Source organism: Crocuta crocuta, unplaced genomic scaffold, assembly GCF_008692635.1.
Source record: "Crocuta crocuta isolate KB4526 unplaced genomic scaffold, BGI_CrCroc_1.0 scaffold465, whole genome shotgun sequence".
Classification (NCBI taxonomy): domain Eukaryota; kingdom Metazoa; phylum Chordata; class Mammalia; order Carnivora; family Hyaenidae; genus Crocuta; species Crocuta crocuta.
The window spans coordinates 1,543,702-1,562,553 of record NW_027528912.1 but is presented as its reverse complement, the minus strand read 5'-3'; the positions used below and the strand labels follow the sequence as shown (position 1 = coordinate 1,562,553).

Genomic DNA, 18,852 nt, shown 5'->3' with positions numbered 1-18,852 from the left:
TGAATTATGAATACGTGGAGTTACTGTGTGTGGACATTTAAGCTCGCCTTTAGTTTTGTGTTATTTATTCATTAGCTGACAAAATAAACCAAAACCTATTTTAAAAATTAAGGGCTTTTCAGTGTCTGTGATCTTCATGTATGTGTTTCTCTCTTCTATTTTTTTTTTTTATCTCCTCTCTGTCATGTACATTAACAGTTTTAGGGACAGCAGAACTGAAATTTGAAGCTGAGTTCTTGTGAGGCATATTGATTTTTATATTGAAGACATTCCCACTTACGGGTAGAAGCAGGGTATCCTGAATTTATCACATATAATCATTACAGTCATTCAACCATGTTGGTGTCAGTATGCAACACTTTGCCCTCTGGCTCTCTTCCTGTGGTAGATAAAAAGGTGGAGGGTTTCACAGAAATATCTCTTAATTACTGCGAGGTTTAAGGAGGCTACATAGCCTTTCTGATGTCAGCCAATTGTGGCATTTGATATATTCATGATTATTTGTTCCTTTGGAAAATATTTTAATGCTTTGCTTAATTTTCAAGTCTTGCCGTTGAATCTACTAGAGAGGATTCTTCAAGCCTAGTTGCTGAACTTCAAGAAAAGCTCCAGGAAGAAAAAGCAAAGTTTCTAGAACAACTTGAAGAGCAAGAGAAAAGAAAGAATGAAGAAATGCAAAATGTCCGAACATCTCTGATTGCTGAGCAACAGGTATGTCCCCGGCCCTCATAACATTTATCTTAGGTCTAAGGAAGCTAAACGTAAGTTAATGAATATAATTTGTGCAGCTGAGGGTGCCTCATATGTTAGATGGGATTTTTCCAGCATTGACCTTGATGGTGTTCATTAAATAACTTCATGATAAAAGCATTTTCAAGTCAGATTAGTTTAAATGTTTATATTACTTCATATATAGTGTTTGAATTTTCCCCCTGAGCTCTAAAATTTCATTATTCTAAATTATATGCAAATCAGTACAAATTTTTTTTTTTTAATTTTTTAAATGTTTATTTTATTGAGAGAGAGAGAGACAGAAAGCGAGCAGGGGAGGGGCAGAGAAAGAGGGAGACACAGAATCCGAAGCAGGCTCCAGGCTCCAAACTGTCAGCACAGAGCCCAACATGGGGCTTGAACTCTCAAACCATGAGATCATGATCTGAGCCGAAGTTGGATGCCTAACCAACTGAGCCACCCAGGCACCCCAGCACAAATTTCTTACACTTTTCCTAATAATTACTCACATGATGGGCTGGTGGCAGATGATGGTGGACTGTTGAATTTTGCCGATTCACTTATTAATACTGAGGACAGGCAAGGGTGTAAAGCGTGTGAGGGATGCAGGGGCCGCCGCTACGGACTAGGGAGCCTGCTGAAGGAGCTTGCGCTTCACCTCTGGCGCCTGGAGGACAAGCAGTCCGAGAGGAAGTCGAGGAGCTGCAGTGGGATTTGCACTTAACCTGGACGGCCCCTGGGGCAGGGAGAAAGAGTGGGGGGCCGCCAGACGCAGGAGGCTGTGGGGGGCGGGGATGGTGGCTGTCCGCGGGGACCTCTTAGGCCGGGGGCAAGAGTGACCTGCTTTTTTTACCCCAAGGGAGGCACTTCCGAAACAGTTACACATGTTGTAGTTGGTGTACACATTTATTTAATAGATGTGGTAGTTTTCTTTTTCTGAAGTGATAGGATTACACTCATGTCTTTTTAGAATTCAAGAAAATATGGCAGTTCAAGACCTGTAGTAACTTTACATTTTAGGTTTTAAGGCCTGGGAGAAGAAAGAAGAGCCTGAAAAGGAATGAGAGTAACTAGAAAAGGAAAGGGTGGGGGGGGTTATGGAAGCCAGTGAAATTTTGTGTTAAGGGAGGTGAAGTGGCAACCAGTTTCAAGTAAGAATTCCCAAGGAAGAGATCATTAATGATGTTTCTGTTTTTAAACACCTGAGATTGTACATTCCTTTGTATGATTCATTCTACAATGTACTACGCTCTCTTGCTGTCCGAATGTGCTCCTTTATGAGCACATTCGTTATGTTAGATTTCCCAATTAACTGAAATATGTATCCTATTATTAATATTTGTTAATTCTTTTTACATGAATAATATATAGAGAAATGGCTTAACAAAAGATATCATCAGTGTCCCTTTTGAGGCATCTTTACAAATGCTTTCTTTCTAGAAATGATCTTTAACTTAGTGTTTAATTAATGAACTCACTAATTTTGATCTAAAAATGCCATATTCTTACTATATCTCCCAGTTTTTAGCACTGTTGGCATTATGCATTAATTGAAGGATCATTTTAATGATCCAAAAATCATTTAATTTTGGAGTTGGAAATGCCGGGCACAGGGGAAGGGTCGTTTGCCATCCATCTCTTGCTCTTAAGTTTAAAGAAGATCTTAATGGAAATTTTTGCAAATGCAGTTGTTGACAATTTGGTCATCTTTAAAAAAGAAACTACAGTGAAAATTGCCAAATGGGCTGATCTGGGCAGGCATTTCAATAAATGAGCATGAGCTACATAGTAGGAAAGGGTTTTGGTTTTTTCTTTCTTTTTTTCTTTTTTTTTTTTTTTTTTGAAAGAGAGCAGGTGTGTGTGCACAGGAGAGGGGCAAAGGGAGAGGGGATCTTAAGCAGGCTCCTTGCCCAGCTCAGAGCCTGATGTGGGGCTCGACTTCCTCACTGTGAGGTCATGACCTGGGCTGAAATCACAGACACTTAACCGACTGAGCCACCCAGGCGCCTGGAAAGTTTTTATAAAAATGGAAGAATAACAAGTCTGGCTATTATAAACCAGATGTGCAGTCACTGCTGCAAATGTCCAGATAATAGAAGGAGATGGGATGATGTCACCTCTCTGAAACATTGCTATGGTAGTCCAGATTTAGATAGAAACAAAAGGGAGATTCCAGAAGCAGGAAGATTATTAAAGAAGAAGAAAAAGGAAGTGTATTACATAGTTTTCTTTCTTTCCCCCCAAATTTAAAGTCATCTCCTCATGCTTTTCCTCTGACAATAAATATGTAGACAGTACTGAGAAAACAGAATTCATTTGCAAGGTAGTAAATTGGAACATATCTTCATATGGAACCCGGACAATACAGTGACAATGTATTTGTGACAGTATAGCATTCTTACTTAAGGATAAACAACATTTGTGGGGTGCCTGGGTGGCTCAGTTGGTTAAGCGTCTGATTCTTGGTTTCGACTCAGGTCATGATCTCACAGTTTTGTGGGCTCGAGCCCTGAGTCAGGCTCTGCACCCTCAGCGGATCCTCTGTCCCCCCCTCTTTCTGCCCCTCCAACCAACCAACCAACCAACCAACCAGAGTACATCCTTTGTGAACTGCTCTGTCCCCTCCACATACAAATGCACCCTGCAAAAGTACTTACTAGTTTCTTGAGCCCCAGCTGCTGTGTACATGCAGACCATTTCAGTAGTTGTCATTCTCTTGTTCCAGACCAATTTTAACACTGTTTTAACCAGAGAGAAAATGCGAAAAGAAAACATAATCAATGATCTTAACGATAAGCTGAAAAGTACGATGCAGCAGCAGGAGCGGGATAAAGGTGAGTGACGCCTGTCACGTGTTTTTAACCCCTCTTACAATGAAAACTGTCAGGCGAAACGTTTCATCATGTTATTTCAACTTGGGGGCCTTCAGATCTGATCGAGTCGCTGTCTGAAGATCGGGCGCGTCTGCTTGAGGAGAAGAAAAAACTGGAAGAGGAGGTCAGTAAGCTGCGCGGCGGCGGCCTGGGCCCCCCGCCGTTCGCGGCAGTGGCCCCGGAGCTGTGCGGCGCCTGTGCCCCCGAGCTCCCCGGGGAGCCGGAGAGACCTGTGGTGGAGACGCAGGAGGAGGGCAGGGCGGACGCGGCGCTGGAGACCAGCATGATGTCTGTTCAGTAAGTGCCCCGCTCCTCGGAGGCCGGGCCTCGTAGACGATTTCCGTATTGCCGGTTGAGTGTGTTGGTGCGGCGCTGTGGCTGTGTTGGCCCTTCACGTGCGCCCCAGACTTTTCCGTGGGCCGTCAGGCTAGGGGTCCCCGCGTGATGCTGAGCTGTTCTCCTTCACAGGAAGCGGTTAATCTTTGAGGTCCATTACCTAGGAGGGAAAGGCGTTGTTACTAGAGTGACGGATATATTTGCTTTGGTGAGTGTGTATTGGGCGGGGGAAGGCGGAGGAGTTTTTAAAGACACCATGGTAATGAGAAAGCATAAATGACCGAAGTAGGTCCAAACGTGAAAAGTTAACTGCCCTATCACAACAAAACCTCTCAAGAAGTACCCAACTCAGTTCTGCATACGAGAAGCACCTGAAGAAAAGTAATAAGGGGGAAAATATATAAATCATTCAAAGTGAAAGGTTTTTAGAAGTTAAAGAAGACGTTTCAGGGGCGTCTGGGTGGCTCAGTCGGTTAAGCGTCCGACTTTGGCTCAGGTCATGATCTCAGGTTCATGGGTTCGAGCCCGCGTTGGGCTCTGTGCTGACAGCCAGCTCAGAGCCTGGAGCCTGCTTCAGATTCTGTCTCCCTCTCTCTTTGACTCTCCCCTGCTCATACCCTCCCTCTCTCTCTTTCTCTCTCTCTCTCATAAATAAATAAAACATTAAAAAAAAGTTTCATATTTAGAGAGGGTACAGTTTTACCATAAGCAGTCGGTTGACTTGTAGATAGAAGCTTAAAAATACAACTTCGATCAGTTGTCTACGAGTAAAAAGTGGATTAAATCTAAAAGGGGAACTTTGTAGAGCCTCAGGTATAGTAGACCTTTTTCCTGTCGGGACACGATGAAGAAAAAAAATAAATAAAGCAATAGAGTAGCAGTTAAGGAAATTAACTATATGCCAGATCACAAAACAAGTCTCAAAGTTCTAAATATCGATGTAATTCCAACCACTAAGCATAAGCAATTGAAAATTAGTAACAAAAGTTTATACATTTGCTAATTTGAATACTTATATAAACAACATAGGTATTGATAAGAAAATGGAAGTTGAGTTACTTAAGTCTAAACAAGAGTATCAAAAATGTGAGATATAGTCAAGGTGGTAACAGTGGGACAATGGTATAATCTCCATACATGTATCAGAAGTGAAACTCCTAAAAGTATATAAGGTATAAACGATTATAAATAAAATATCAAGTAAAAAGAAGATACAAATAAATATGTGGAATGAATAGAACCATAACCACAGGTATGGATTTAAAAATTGTAAAGAATCAGATATAGGTTAATCTCATTTGTTAATATAGGTGTAAACCAAAAGACAATTTTAGCATTTCAAATACAATGGCATATGAAGATGGTCATCATGACTCAGTGCAATAATAATTAGACATATAATTAAACATCAGGGACACCTGGCTGGCTCAGTCAGTAGAGCATGCAACTCTTGATCTTGCTTGGGGTTGTAAATTCAGGCCCCGTGTTGAGTGTGGTGATTACTTAAAAATAAAATCTTTCTAAAAATTTTTTTTAATGTTTTATTTCTTTCTGAGAGAGAGAGAGAGAGAGACAGCATAAGCAGAGGAGGGTGAGGGAGAGGGAGATACAGAATCTGAAACAGGCTCCAGGCTCTGAGCTGACTGTTAGCACAGAGCCTGATGTGGGAGTCGAACCCACAAACCGTGAGATCATGACCTGAGCCGAAGTCAGACGCTTAACCGACTGAGCCACCCAGGTGCCCCAATAAAATCCTTTTTTAAAAAAAATGAAGACAATTCTGTTGAGGCACCAATACTCTGATCTGCAGATTCAACACTATTCCTGTTGAAATACACCTTTTTTGAAGTGCACAGTGGTTCGTAAATTCATACAGAAATACAATGAGCTCAAAATAACCAAAACAATCTTCAAAAAGAATGAAGTTGGAAACATACATGTCCAAAATTAATACAAAGCTACAGTGTTCAGAACAGAATGATGGTAGCCTGATATATATGTATGTAGATATATGTATGTACATGAATATAGACCATTGAAGTAGAGTCTGGGAATAAGCCCTTATGTTTACAGGCAGTTGAACCCATCCCAGTTACAATTGCATCAAAAAGAATAAAATCCTTAGTAATTAACTTAACATTGGTGAAAGAAATTAAAGACACAAATAAGTGGAAAGAGATCGTGCAGTCATGGATTCGAAGAATTAAAATTGCTAAAATGTCTTCACTAACCAAAGCAATCTGCAAGTTCTATGCATTCCCCATCAAAACTCCGGTGACATTTCTCACAGAACTAGAAAGGAGCAACCCTAAAATTCACAGGGAACTACAGAACAACCTGAGTGACCAGAGCAATCTTGAGCAGGAGGAACAAAGCTGGAGGTTTCACACTCCCTGACTTCAAACTGTATTACAGTGCTGTAGTAATCCGACAGGTGGCATGCATAGTCACAGTGCTGGATGGAACAGAATAGAGATGTCAGAAATAAAGTCTTGCATATCAGGCAACTAAAATTTGACAAGGGAGCGAGGGATGATGCTCAGTGGGGAAAGGATAGTGTCTTCAATAAATGGTGTGGGGAAAACTGGATAGCCACATGCAGAAGAATCAAACTGGATCCCTTTGTTACACCACACACAAAAATCACCTCAAAACAGATTAAAGACTTGAATATAAAACCCAAAACCATAAAACTCTTAGAAGAAAATGTAGGAGGAAAGCTCCTTGACATTGGCCTGGCAGTGATTTCAGGGGGTTTTCACTGGAAACAAAGACAACAAAAATAAACAAGTGGGACTACATCAAACCGAAAAGGTTCTGTATGTCAACAAAATGAAAAGACAACTTATGAAGTGGAAGAAAATATTTGCAAATTACATATCTGATAAGTTGTTAATGTCTGAAACATATAAAATAACACAACTCAACAGCAGAGAAACCACCCAGTTAAAACGTGGGCAGAAAATAGCCCTTTTCCTAAGAGGACATAAAGATGACATACATGAAAAAGGTGCTCAGTATCACCAAGTGTAAGGAAAATACTAATCAAAACCACAAGATACCAGTCCCCTCATGTCTATTAGGGTGTCTGTTATTGAAGAGGCAATAGGTAACAAATGCTGGTGAGGATGTGGAGAAATGGGCACCTCATGCACTGTTGTGGGAACGTAGACTGGCATAGCCAGTATAGGGAACAGTATGGCGGCTCCTCAAGAAATTAAAAGTAGACCTACCATATGACGCAGCAGTCTCCTCTCTGAGTACGTCTGTGCAAAGGAAATGAAGCCATTATCTCAGAAGAGATCTCTGCACTCCCGTGTTCATGGCACCATCATTCACAGTAGCTATTATGTGGAAACATCCTAAGTATCCCTTGATGGATGAATGAATTAAAAATGGTGGACAAAAATATATGACTTACGATTCAGCCATGAGAAAGTCAGATTCATAGAGTAGAAAAGTGGTTGCCAGGAGCTGGGGCTAGTGCGGGGAAGGTTGCAAACGTTCAGTTACAAGTTAGAAGATGAGTAAGAAAGACCTGAGGATATAACATGGTGACAGTAAGTGATAACACTATGTTGTATCATTGAATTTGATAGTAGAGTCGGATTTCAGTATTCTCCCTGCCTTGCCGAAAAATTAGACCTATGTTTTCACAATGCATATGTATATCAGGTCATCATATTTTACACTTTGAATGTCTCAATTTTATTTCTCAATTATGCCTCAATAAAGAATTGTAATAAAAATATGAAATTGAAGCCTACACCATATTATACATTTTTTTCTTTTCTAACTTTTGAGTATTTTAGTGTGATGGGCAAATTCACAGCGGGCAGAGTGACTAGCCCATTTCTAGCCACTTAATAGTACTGCTAAAATATTTATTGAGATTTGGTTGTTTTTTTTCTTTTGTGAAATACTAAGTTCTGTGTGTGGCTTAATCACAGATGTGTAGCATTTTGTTTCCAGTTTTAATGGCGAAGCCACCCAGGAAGTACCACTTTATTGGTGACACACATTAACCCACGTGGAGGAAGAGGGGTGCTTCTTCCTCCCTGGGGGAACTTCAAGTTCAAAAGACATGGTCCCTAGAAAAATGCATGCTCAAACTTTTGCTTATAATTTCAAAAGGTTTGTCGACCTAGGTTCAAGACCTCTGGCCATATACCTCTGAAACATGTCCTAATGTAAACAGGCTGCTTTTCAAAATGTAGTCCAAACCTTTAATTTTTAAAGTGCTCTGTATTAATGGTTAAATTTCCAAATCTTAGTGAAGAACATAAAGTCCAGAATTTTAAAAAATTTCAACTAAAATAAATCATTCTCTTTTAGAGAAAATATCCATATGTTATCTGAAGAAAAACAGAGAATAATGCTGTTAGAACGAGTAAGTAAATTTATTTCTTGAATGCAATGTTGACTATGTTCGCACTGGGGTTGCAGTTACATAAACTTTATATTGAAACCGTGTTTATAAAGTACATCTTTTTAAAAACTAATTACTTTTGTGATTGTTTTGAGAAATCGTGTCATTTTTTTTATTATTCAAGTGGCTAAATATTTGGTAATAGTATTCCAGGTCTATTATTTGTCATTTCTTACCAGTAAATGAAGTCTATATCAAAGAAAAAGATTGGTGGTCTTTATAAAATGAATGTAGGGAATAATGGTTTTATTCAGTAACAGTTCAGAATGCAACACATCATAAATAGGAACCTCATGTATTTATATCAAAAACAAGGTACATATATTCTAGAAGTGGGCAAAACTTGAGTATAAGTAATGAAAAGCTATGGGTGGTATTTTTTTAGAGATTAATTGAAATAAAAAGCAATTAGGGGTTTCCTCTCAGTTGTACTGTCAGGTTATATATAATTTTGAATCAGAGTTAATATATCTTTATTCATAGATCACTTTTCATTCCTGTGCTTTTAAGATTTTCAACATTTTCTCTTGCTCTTTTCAAGCTTAATCGTCCGATAAGAATCCAGAGTCAGAATCCTATAACTTTGTGTTCTATCATTCATTCTTTTCATATTAAAGGGTTGTGTGATCACCTTTGTCAAAATCACATGGGGTGTGTGTTAAAACTGCAGAATCCTCCTCTTACACCAGACCTAGTCCGGGCCCCTGGCCCCTGTCTATCCCTCACAGGGTCTTTGGGAATAGATCTCAGCTACTCACTGCATATTTACAAGTTCCACAAGTAATTCTAATGCATATTAAACTTTGAGAACCCTCGGCTTAGGTAAACATACCCTAAAATAGTTCTAATTCTCTCTTAAGCCTGTAAATAATGAAAGAAGTTGTAAAGGGTCCATAAAAAAAGAATATCCTCACTAACTTTTCATACTAGATCAGAACATATAATGTGAAGACTAAGGGAATTTTGACAATTGTGAAGTTTCAAGTTGAGAAGGTAGAAGGGGTAAACCACAGGTCCTTTTTTTTTTTGTTTTTGTTTTTTCCTGCAGACATTACAACTGAAGGAAGAAGAAAACAAGCGGTTAAATCAAAGACTGGTAAGTTATTCTTCTTGGCCAATAGATGTTAACATTTCAGAATGGTTTGCATTACATTTCATTATAAATACCATCAGAAATGTGTTTGGTTTGATTAGTTTATTTCTAGTCGTTTCATTGGGCTATGTGGGTCAGTGATGACTTGATTCTCAGAGGGGTGACCGCGGATCAGAGGTGCCTTCTAGCTGTCAAACTGACCAACCAGACTACCTTACTAGTGTAGTGTTAATATCAGTCAACAAAATCAAGGCAGTGTTTCTGGGGATTAATAAGCTATGATCATTTAAGATTCCATAATTACATGTATTTGTAATATTGAGTTAGGATTGTTAAGGCGGTAACTAAGTTAGAAGTGCTAGGCCTTTTGAAAATTAACATAGTCACTCTTAAGGGTGCATAATTAATACATTATATCCGTTCACTTTTTTTTTTTAAATGAACGTGTTTGATCCCAACGCTTTGCATGAGACCCTGTGTAATCTTCTGAATTAATCTTGGCTTTACTCTAACGTGCAAACTTCTTAACCAATTCCTTGAACAGTTATACAGTTGATCTTACTTGTTTCAACAAAGCACTTCATTTTTCAAGTTCTAATAATTATATTTTACCGGGAAGGAAATAACCTAAGGTGTGTGTTCAGTACTTTTGAAAAGTTTTAAGATTCTGATTAGAATGGAGCGTTTTAAAAATAGTATCTTATAGGGAAACATCTGCTCTATAACCTGCCTCTATTAACTTGAACAGCAAAAATTCCATCTTAATTCTGTAGTCATTGGTCATATAGTCAATTAGTCTACAGTCACTACCGTTGATCATTAATTTATCACCAAGATAATCTTAAGGCTGTTTGCTGTTTTTGTAAGTAGAGCAAACCGTTGTTCAAAAAGACAGAGAAGAGTTGCCTCAGACACCATTCAACATGCTGATTTATGCATCATTTCCAATAGAATATAAGCTCTGTTTGGCAAGAGTTAATGGTCAGTTTTGTCTGTGTTCCTAGCACCATGAATAGTAACTGGTACACAGTTGATGCTTGCGAGGTGTTTTGAATGAAAGAACTTTGCCCTTCAGATCCAGACAACCTTACTCCCACCCTGAGAGGTGTCTCATTGCTAAGCATAGATTCATATCAATTTATAACTGTTTTCACAGTGTTTTCTTAAATCTAAGCCCTCGTTGACAATAAATATCTGAAAAACTTAAGCTTTTTTAAAAATCTAAGTAAAATATGGTCTAGAAAATGGATGGTCAAACTGGTCTTCACCTGCAGCATGTAGACCGTTCGATGATTTTGATGATAAATTCCTATGCTTTCAGGCCTTTCTGTTCATTATTTGTTACTGTTCTTTTTATTTTGTCTCCAAACACTAATGAGACCCTGCATTATTCCAGATTATGTTCGGAGGGCAATGGAACAGCTGCTGAGAATCAGAGTTAGGCTTAATTAGAGAAATCTGTTTATCTGTCTTAGATCTGTGCCCCCTGCTCTGCTTGGGAATTGTGGGCATCCTTGCCCTCCTTTCTGGCCCCACGACAGGGGACACACGTCCTGTGTGTCATGTGATGGTGTAACAAATGGATTGAAGCCTGTTAGAAGAGCAGGCACCCCAGCCGAGTGAGGGCAACAGCACGTCAGCGCGCGGGTCTCATTCCATTTTGTTGATCGTCCGGAGAGGACGTGGGTGACAGTCACACTCTCCTTAGTTCGCACTTGGTCGGAACAAGTGACTTTGAACACTGAAGCTTCTCAGTAGTTGCCTTGGACGTAAGAGAGGGACTTTGCCAACTCTATAGTGCACTTATTTGTTTTTCCTAGTTATTGGGCCTTTGAATATGATTTTCCTAAAGAGTTTTTTGGTGTGTTCTTTTACCAAAAGTTTTGAAACTGATGTGTTACAATTGGCAAAGTCTTCTTCAAAAATTGTTCATCTCTTTCCCTGTGATATTTTTAATATTAGCTATGGAATTCACTGTATTTAGTTTTCAGTGCAGGCACATTTGACTAAGAAAATAATACAAGTAAAAATGTAGGTGAAATTGTCCACTGAAAATCATTGTTGAAGGAAAGAAATTGTATTAATGAACCTTCTACTTGGGACTCTTAAAAGCTGAGACACAGATGTGAATGCATATGACATTGAAAGGAATTTCTGCAGCATGGACCTAATAACTGTATGTAGTGTTTTAATTATGTAAATGGCTTTCTGACCTGTCCCTTTTTTAGATGTCTCAGAGTATGTCTTCAGTGTCCTCAAGGCATTCGGAAAAGATAGCTATTAGAGAGTAAGTACTTTATTTATATTTTCTGAAAGTTTTTCCTGTGAAATAAATTCACTGACTTAGATAGTATTGAAGTGTTAATGGAAATCTTGCAGATTTCAGGTGCATGGAGCTGCCTGTTTTATACACATTGGTTGTAAAATTTCTTATTAAAAAGCCAAGTTTTTCTAAATTATTATTCTTGGAAACATTAGGATCACATTCAAAGTCATTCCTATTACAGCTTTAATTATCATTTTTACACAATTTCCGAAATCTTTTTGACTCTGCTTCACTTTTCAGCCACTGCCATCTCATTTTTATTTTCAGACCTCATTTTAATTGATATACCACAAATTCATAATACACTATTAAATTTATCAGTTGAATTATTTCACGGACAGCCTTCTTGGACCACATTCCCTCACAGTAATATATTGGGTTTTGGCGCAGGCTCTTTGAAAGGAGGGTCTCCGTAATAAAGTTTTCAGAGAGCATTGTTAACAGCTCGTGAGTACTGCTTAGACTTCTATATTTTGTCTATAATCAGGTCTGTCAACTAAAGTTTTGCTCATCAGACATCTGTGGTTCCAGACCCTCAACTTCTGGTTAGAATTTTATCTTTTCTCAGTGATTTTACAGGGCTAAGTGGCATCTGCTTTTATGTATCAGCTGTCTGTTAAATCAGATCCGGTTTGGGGCCTTTCAAAGATTAGAATGAGACGAGCTTTATAAAAAAAAGAAAAAGCTGCCTGGAGAGGCCCCATCTGTCTCTGTAAAGATGTCCTGGTGTTTAGCCCCCACAGTGCCTGCCATGCCTTGTTGGGCGGGCATTGAGGACTTAGAGGATAAGCAAGGAATGGACAAACAACTGTTCTCTTTTCTTTTTTAAAATTTTTAAATGTTTTTATTTATTTCTGAGAGAGAGACAGAGACAGCATGAGCAGGGGAGGGTCAGAGAGAGAGGGAGACACAGAATCTGAAGCAGGCTCCAGGCTCCGAGCTAGCTGTCTGTGCCCGATGCGGGGCTCGAACCCATGAACCGTGAGATCATGACCTGAGCCAAAGTCAGACGCTGAACCGACTGAGCCACCCAGGCGCCTCAACTGTTGTCTTTTCAAAGATTTCCCAGTGATTTTAATTTTTGTTTTTAGTTCTAACTTTAGTTAGTTAACACACAATGTTAATGTTAGTTTCAGGTGTGCGACTTAGCATTTCCGCATTCTCTGTGTCACTCAGTGCCCAGCATGACAAGCGTGCTCCTAATCCCATTCACCTGTCCACTCCCCCCCTCTCCCCCAGCCACCACTGCCTCTGTTCACCGCAGTCCTGGCTGCAGCAATCACACAGCAGAAACAGCATAAATGACATAAAGGCGTCCAGCTCTGTAAGGAAGAAGTAAAACTTTCACTGTTTGCAGATGACATGATACTATATAAAGAAAACCCTAAAGCCTCCACCAAAAACTGCTATAACTGATAGATAAATTCAGTAAGGCCGTAAAAATTAACCTCCAAGGCCTGTTCATGTTCTCAACAGCATTTTGAAAACCGACTCTGAGGAGCCCATCACTCAGAGCCATGTCCTTCTTCCTTGCTCCGACTTGCAGGCCCTCACCCTGAGGGAGGAATTTCCATTGACTTGGTTAAGCCTAATTAAGTACATGAACTAGATACAGTTGGTTTTTCTTTCAAATTGAGGAGCCCTGTACATGGAGACAGGAGGGACTGCTTGCAGCATGTGGTCTGCCTGGAAGACGAGGCCCAGTGTCTCTTCCTGTGACCAGATGGCCATGGGGGTGTTTTTCTCCCCCCTCATCCAAGCGTGTGTTCTGTTTTTGTTGTTTAAACAATAGGTGGCATTTTATATTTGAATATATGGTTGAACACTGCAGAATACATACTTGTAACGCTGTAGGACGATCAAGTGCCTTCCTCATTCAGCTTTCAGGTGGGAGACCTGGTGCTCATCATCCTGGACGAGCGCCATGACAACTATGTGTTATTCACCGTCAGTCCCACCTTGTACTTCCTGCACTCGGAGTCTCTGCCTGCCCTGGACCTCAGACCAGGTGAGGGCGGTAAGTGTCACGTCCGTAACTACAATGATAAACCTGGAGCGTAGAGAGGGTCGAAGGTTTTCCCCCTCCTGTCTAATCATAACAGTTAAATCACAAAGAGGGAACTCTGCTTAATGTGTTTTTTTGGTTTTTGTTTTGCTTTTGTTTTTATTTTTATAAAATCTGCATTATACAGATTATTTTCTCGGATTCTACTGACCATTCAAAAATAGAGTGGATTTAATGAGATTGGATCAGATATGCCCTAGCAAAAGAATTATATTGTTGAAATTCTCATATAAATGCAGCCTATTTTAGCTTACTACACACTTATTTGTAAAGGCAACAAAGACCAATTTTAGAAAAAAGATTCTCCAGTCTTAAAATGCCTTTTCTCTCCTTATTTTTCATCTTATGTTCATGCCTTTTTTTTTTTTTATTGTCGATAGTTTCTTTAGGCTTTTGGTAAGAAGCATTGTTAAAATATATTAAATTACAGTGTCTATTAACAATTGCTTTGATCTTTAAAAAAGAATAGATACCTTGGGATACTTAGCTTAAATAGAATTATTAAAATACAGGGCTGTGTGTCCATTTACACTGTTTCTGTTTGGAATGACTTAGCAATATGGGCAAATACCAATTCCTGAATTAGGCCAGTGTCACGTGATCACGCCATCCTGGCTATTGGTGGTGGGTTATACAGAACGTGCAGAGCCTTGTACAGGTTTCATGTGACCTTGGAAAATGAGAAGATAAGCTTAACTGATTTTGTGCCTTGAAAACAATGAACTTGGTATTTTTTAAATTTTGTGTGTTCTTTTTCATTTCTTTAAACTTCTTATTTCAAAATGATTTTGAAATTTACCAAAAAGTTGCCTAATAAATACAGCGTAAAAAAAAGACCCATAGATCTTTGCTCAAATTCACCTGTTGTTAATATTTTGCCCCATTTGTTTTAGCCTACGTATGTATGTCTAAATGTATAAATACATAAATATACACAAACATGTGCCTGGTTTTCTTTCTAGAACTGTAAGGGTCTAAGTTTTATCAGAGATCTTTGTCTTTAAAAATTTCAGTGTGCATTTCCCAAGAATAGGATAGTCAGTGTTTAATGTCTAGGAAACACTCACTGTGTACCCTTAGAGGCTCACAGGGCACATTACCTCTTCAAGGGCTCTCACAAATCTCGGAAAAAGAATTTAACAGTCTTACTTGCCAAAGAACTCTACCCTCCTCTCCACTTCTTTTTTTTTTTAAAGAAATACAGAATATTAAGAGTGTTTTTATGCCCTTGACAGTGGGACCCATTACTCCTCAGACGCAAAACATAAGCATTCAGTTTTAGATTATTCTTTTCAGAAATCACAAATCATCTGTGAAGTGCTCTATTTCTCTGTAAAGCATTTTCCATAGCCTGTGGCTCAGGGGCTTTTATGTTTCTATCGTGATATATCTATATCTTTTTATTTCTGAAAGTTTATTCATGATATCTTTAATTTATATCCTGCCCACCTATGTTTATGGAATAAAAATCAGTTTTGTCGTCTTTTGGGAATCTCAAAGGCGTTACCTTAAGCACCTCATTTATTGACCACATACTTTTGAAATCAGCTCTTTTATTAGCTTCTCTTTCAATGAACTTAAAAATAAAATGAGTAGTCTTTTCTTAGCTTGTCACACTTGGGCTCTTTGAGGATTAGCTGTTTCATCCTGTCTCCTCCCACATTTCCTATCTCCTCTTAACACAAGCACTGTCCTTCCTTCCAGGCTTTGGTTCTGAGCCCGTTTACTTGTTATTGATAGTGCACGGACCTCGTTAACTCCACCACGCCAGGCGATGCGCGGTACAGATGTGAGACAGGTGCAGTGCCTGCCTGGAGCACTGGCATTAAAAGTCCCCCCCACCCCACCCCCAAAAAAGAGGCCCTGCTTTGCTTTGAACCTAGAAAATAAATTTTATCTGAATAACTGCTTTCAGAAAAAGAAATGGTCCTCTTCATTAGCAGTTTCAGTAGATGGCGCTGTTGGGCTAATTTAGAATTCCTAGATTTATGTGTTCATGATTTGTTCTTAGATTATTTGTAGTTCTTGAACTTTGTTCTCTGATTTGATTTACCTCTATATTCAGTGAGTAAAGTTAAAATTACTGGCTGAAAAGTAAAATGATTTCATTTTTATTAAAAAATATTTTTTAGGGATTTCAGTTTTAAGAATCTTATACATTTTTTCACTTTTGAGAACTTTATTCATCTGTTTTGATTCTGGAAGTTAATGTTTTCATGGGTAATTATAACTGTACTTTTAAACAAACTCACAATTTCATTCACTAGCTTCAGGTGCATCGAGAAGACCCTGGGTACTTGGAAAGGTCATGGAAAAGGAATACTGTCAAGCCAAAAAGGTAAAACTACATCAGATAATAAAAACCTAGGACTCGGAAGGAAGAGTCAGATGGGCATAGGACTTAACCACTGGCCAGTGGCTGGCCGTTTAGCTAACTTGATTGAGTTACACCTTGAATTTAATGAGTGCGAGTATGGACCAGCAGTTTTATAAGGATTTGTTGTTTCTCTTTAGAGAATAGAAGAGGGTAGATTACTGACCACTCACCAGCCTATGCATGAAAACTACTACACGTTTCTGTCTGTGACTAGCAAGTTACTAGTGTTTTCGTGTGCAGAAAGGCAGATGTTGTTTTCTTATTTTCATCTGCTGCCCCCATTGAAAGGAGAGCGTGGAAAATATCTGATGGTTGCACATGTATCTGACTGTAACGTCTGCATTTTCTTGCTGTAGGGTCCTTAGACTCTACTGAGCAAAAGCCTAACGAAACGTAAACTGTGTACTGACAGTTCTTGATACAGAACCGTGACCTGTGGCTCCCTTTGTACTGTATTGTTCAGCAGTGACTGCCAGCTCTTTCTCCCGGCGGGATTAGTGGTTCAGTTGCTCTCAGCCTGGGGAGGGCGGATCGTGGGTGGGTGGTTGGGTAAAGGCTTCCGCTCCCCCGCGCCCCCAGGCCCGGTGCTGTCGCCCCATGCTCCCCAGGCCTGGTGCTCTAACCTGTAGCAGTATGGTCATGCTTTGGTTGTAACCATGTAAGTGATTCAATCCTTTTCTTCGTAGGCACAAAACAGATTCAAAGTTCCTTTGGGGACAAAGTTTTACAGAGTGAAAGCTGTGTCATGGAATAAGAAAGTGTAACCTATGGAAGAAATTAAACGTTCTGTGACACTTTGCTGATTTGTCCTAAAGTGCTCACGCATCACTCCAGAAACAGCAGGCCGTCTTTTTATACAGAGGTCTCCGTGACAATATACTTCATTGGTGTATATCACTCACTTTTTAACTGGCTACGTTTTAGGAACAATAAATTCATCAAAACCCTTGGCTGAATCAAATTGGTTTTGTTTTCAGTTTTTTTTACCCAAGTAACTAGAAATGCGGACCAAACTAGTTCATGTTCTCAAAGGGCATACCCTGCATTGTGGCTTACGGTTACAGCCATATTAATTGCCTGTTACATATACATTAGCTTGGACTTAGGTATTAAATGTTAGTTATTATTACCAGCATTTGTCCTTTTGTGAAATCAATATCAGAAAACTTGCACTCTTAAACACATTCTTTATAAAATGTATAAATTCTGGAAAACTAAAGAGGAGTGTTACTGCATGCAGATAATCATAACTTTGAGTTTGCCTCTGTAGATTACTAAAGCAAATTGTTTCCTTTATTTTTTTAAATGCCCTTTGATGTTTCAAAACAAAAACTTGTAATTTGGTGGACTGATGTCAGGGTCAGCCATGGTCAGCAATCTTCAAAAGCACTTTCAGCAGTGGCCACCTGGGTTCTACCGGGAAGCACGTGTGCTCTTGAGTTTCGAATGTGGCACTCAAACCTTCCCAGCCTCTTGATGATTTGGGTTAGAAGAATCATATTGATGAAATCGTCATTCATGGTTTGATTTCAGAAAAAAAGCATATTCATTGTACATTAACCATTTAGAGGTCATTTAAATAACAAAATATTGTATTGTAAAAGACATGTAGAATTTTAAAACAATAAAGATTTGAACCTGTAAGTGTGTGTGCCTTTTAAAGGAGGATACAGTTTTACCGTATTTGAGTGATTGCTGGGAAGTGTGAAAATCTTGTTCTGTATCATAGCGAAAGAGAAACATGTTTATTACAAAAATGTTCTTTACCTATAAACTATGTAACAGGGTAAAACAGTGTTATGTAGACTAGAATTGTGTAAAATCGATATTTAGACGCACTGCTGTTGGAGCAAAGGTATTTAAAGGAGTTAGTTGAGGGGGATGAGGCTTGTTTCAGGTTTGTTGCTGGAGAACAATAATAAAATGATTCTTTTTCAGAAAATAATTTCTTCTTAAAATAAGTTAAATATTTTTTTAAATATGTATATCTAATAGTACAGAAAATGGAATAAACACCATAGTGTATAGAAAACGGAATTTGACAACATATTAATGAATAAATGAACAAATGATTTCACACGTTTCTATTCAGTCCTTCTCAATGCAAAGAACACCAGAGCAATAAACTACTTTATATCCAGAGTGGTTTCGTTAAGCAGATTTGGTGGGGCCTCCTTTCACACACGTAAGCATATGGCCATTGCGTTGTGGAACCGCAATTGCCCTGACCCATGACGTGAAAGCCATCATCTCTTGATGCTGCTCTTTAATGCTGGATTTTGTTGCTCATAGTTTTTCTCACATCCTATTTTATATCCATCCTATCTGTCCACATATCCCTTTATAAACCACATGTAAAGAAAATGCAATTTTCTTCATTCAAAAGAGAAATGAAACCTGGAAATCAAAACACTTGGAGTCCTTACCTTTGTATGGTTATGGTCAATGGACTAAGTGTGTGGGCATCAGAACCCCTGAGTTCCATCTGAATCTAACCTTAATTTTGGGCAACCTACATAAACTTTGAATGAACCTGTTTTCTCATGTGTAAAGTGGTATAAAAGGACGTACCTATAGGGTTATTTTGAAGGTTAAGTGATGAAATTGTCAAATATATAACA

General features: G+C 38.9%; 1 protein-coding gene across 3 annotated transcripts in view; it reads left to right on the top strand.

Moving 5' to 3' along the window:
* Nucleotides 1-18,308, top strand: part of RB1CC1 (RB1 inducible coiled-coil 1) — a 69,635-nt gene extending 51,327 nt beyond the window's left edge. For 2 of the 3 annotated variants that reach the window (XM_077757107.1, XM_077757109.1), the window contains 9 exons: nt 546-711; nt 3,458-3,566; nt 3,662-3,902; nt 8,277-8,331; nt 9,419-9,466; nt 11,692-11,750; nt 13,670-13,806; nt 16,122-16,192; nt 16,918-18,308. In XM_077757107.1, coding sequence (XP_077613233.1) covers nt 546-711; nt 3,458-3,566; nt 3,662-3,902; nt 8,277-8,331; nt 9,419-9,466; nt 11,692-11,750; nt 13,670-13,806; nt 16,122-16,192; nt 16,918-16,995 — 964 coding nt within the window. In that variant the 3' untranslated portion in view covers nt 16,996-18,308. The remainder of the gene's footprint in view (nt 1-545; nt 712-3,457; nt 3,567-3,661; nt 3,903-8,276; nt 8,332-9,418; nt 9,467-11,691; nt 11,751-13,669; nt 13,807-16,121; nt 16,193-16,917) is intronic. The other variant, XM_077757108.1, reaches the window with a different exon arrangement.
* The last annotated feature ends 544 nt before the right edge of the window (nt 18,309-18,852 follow it).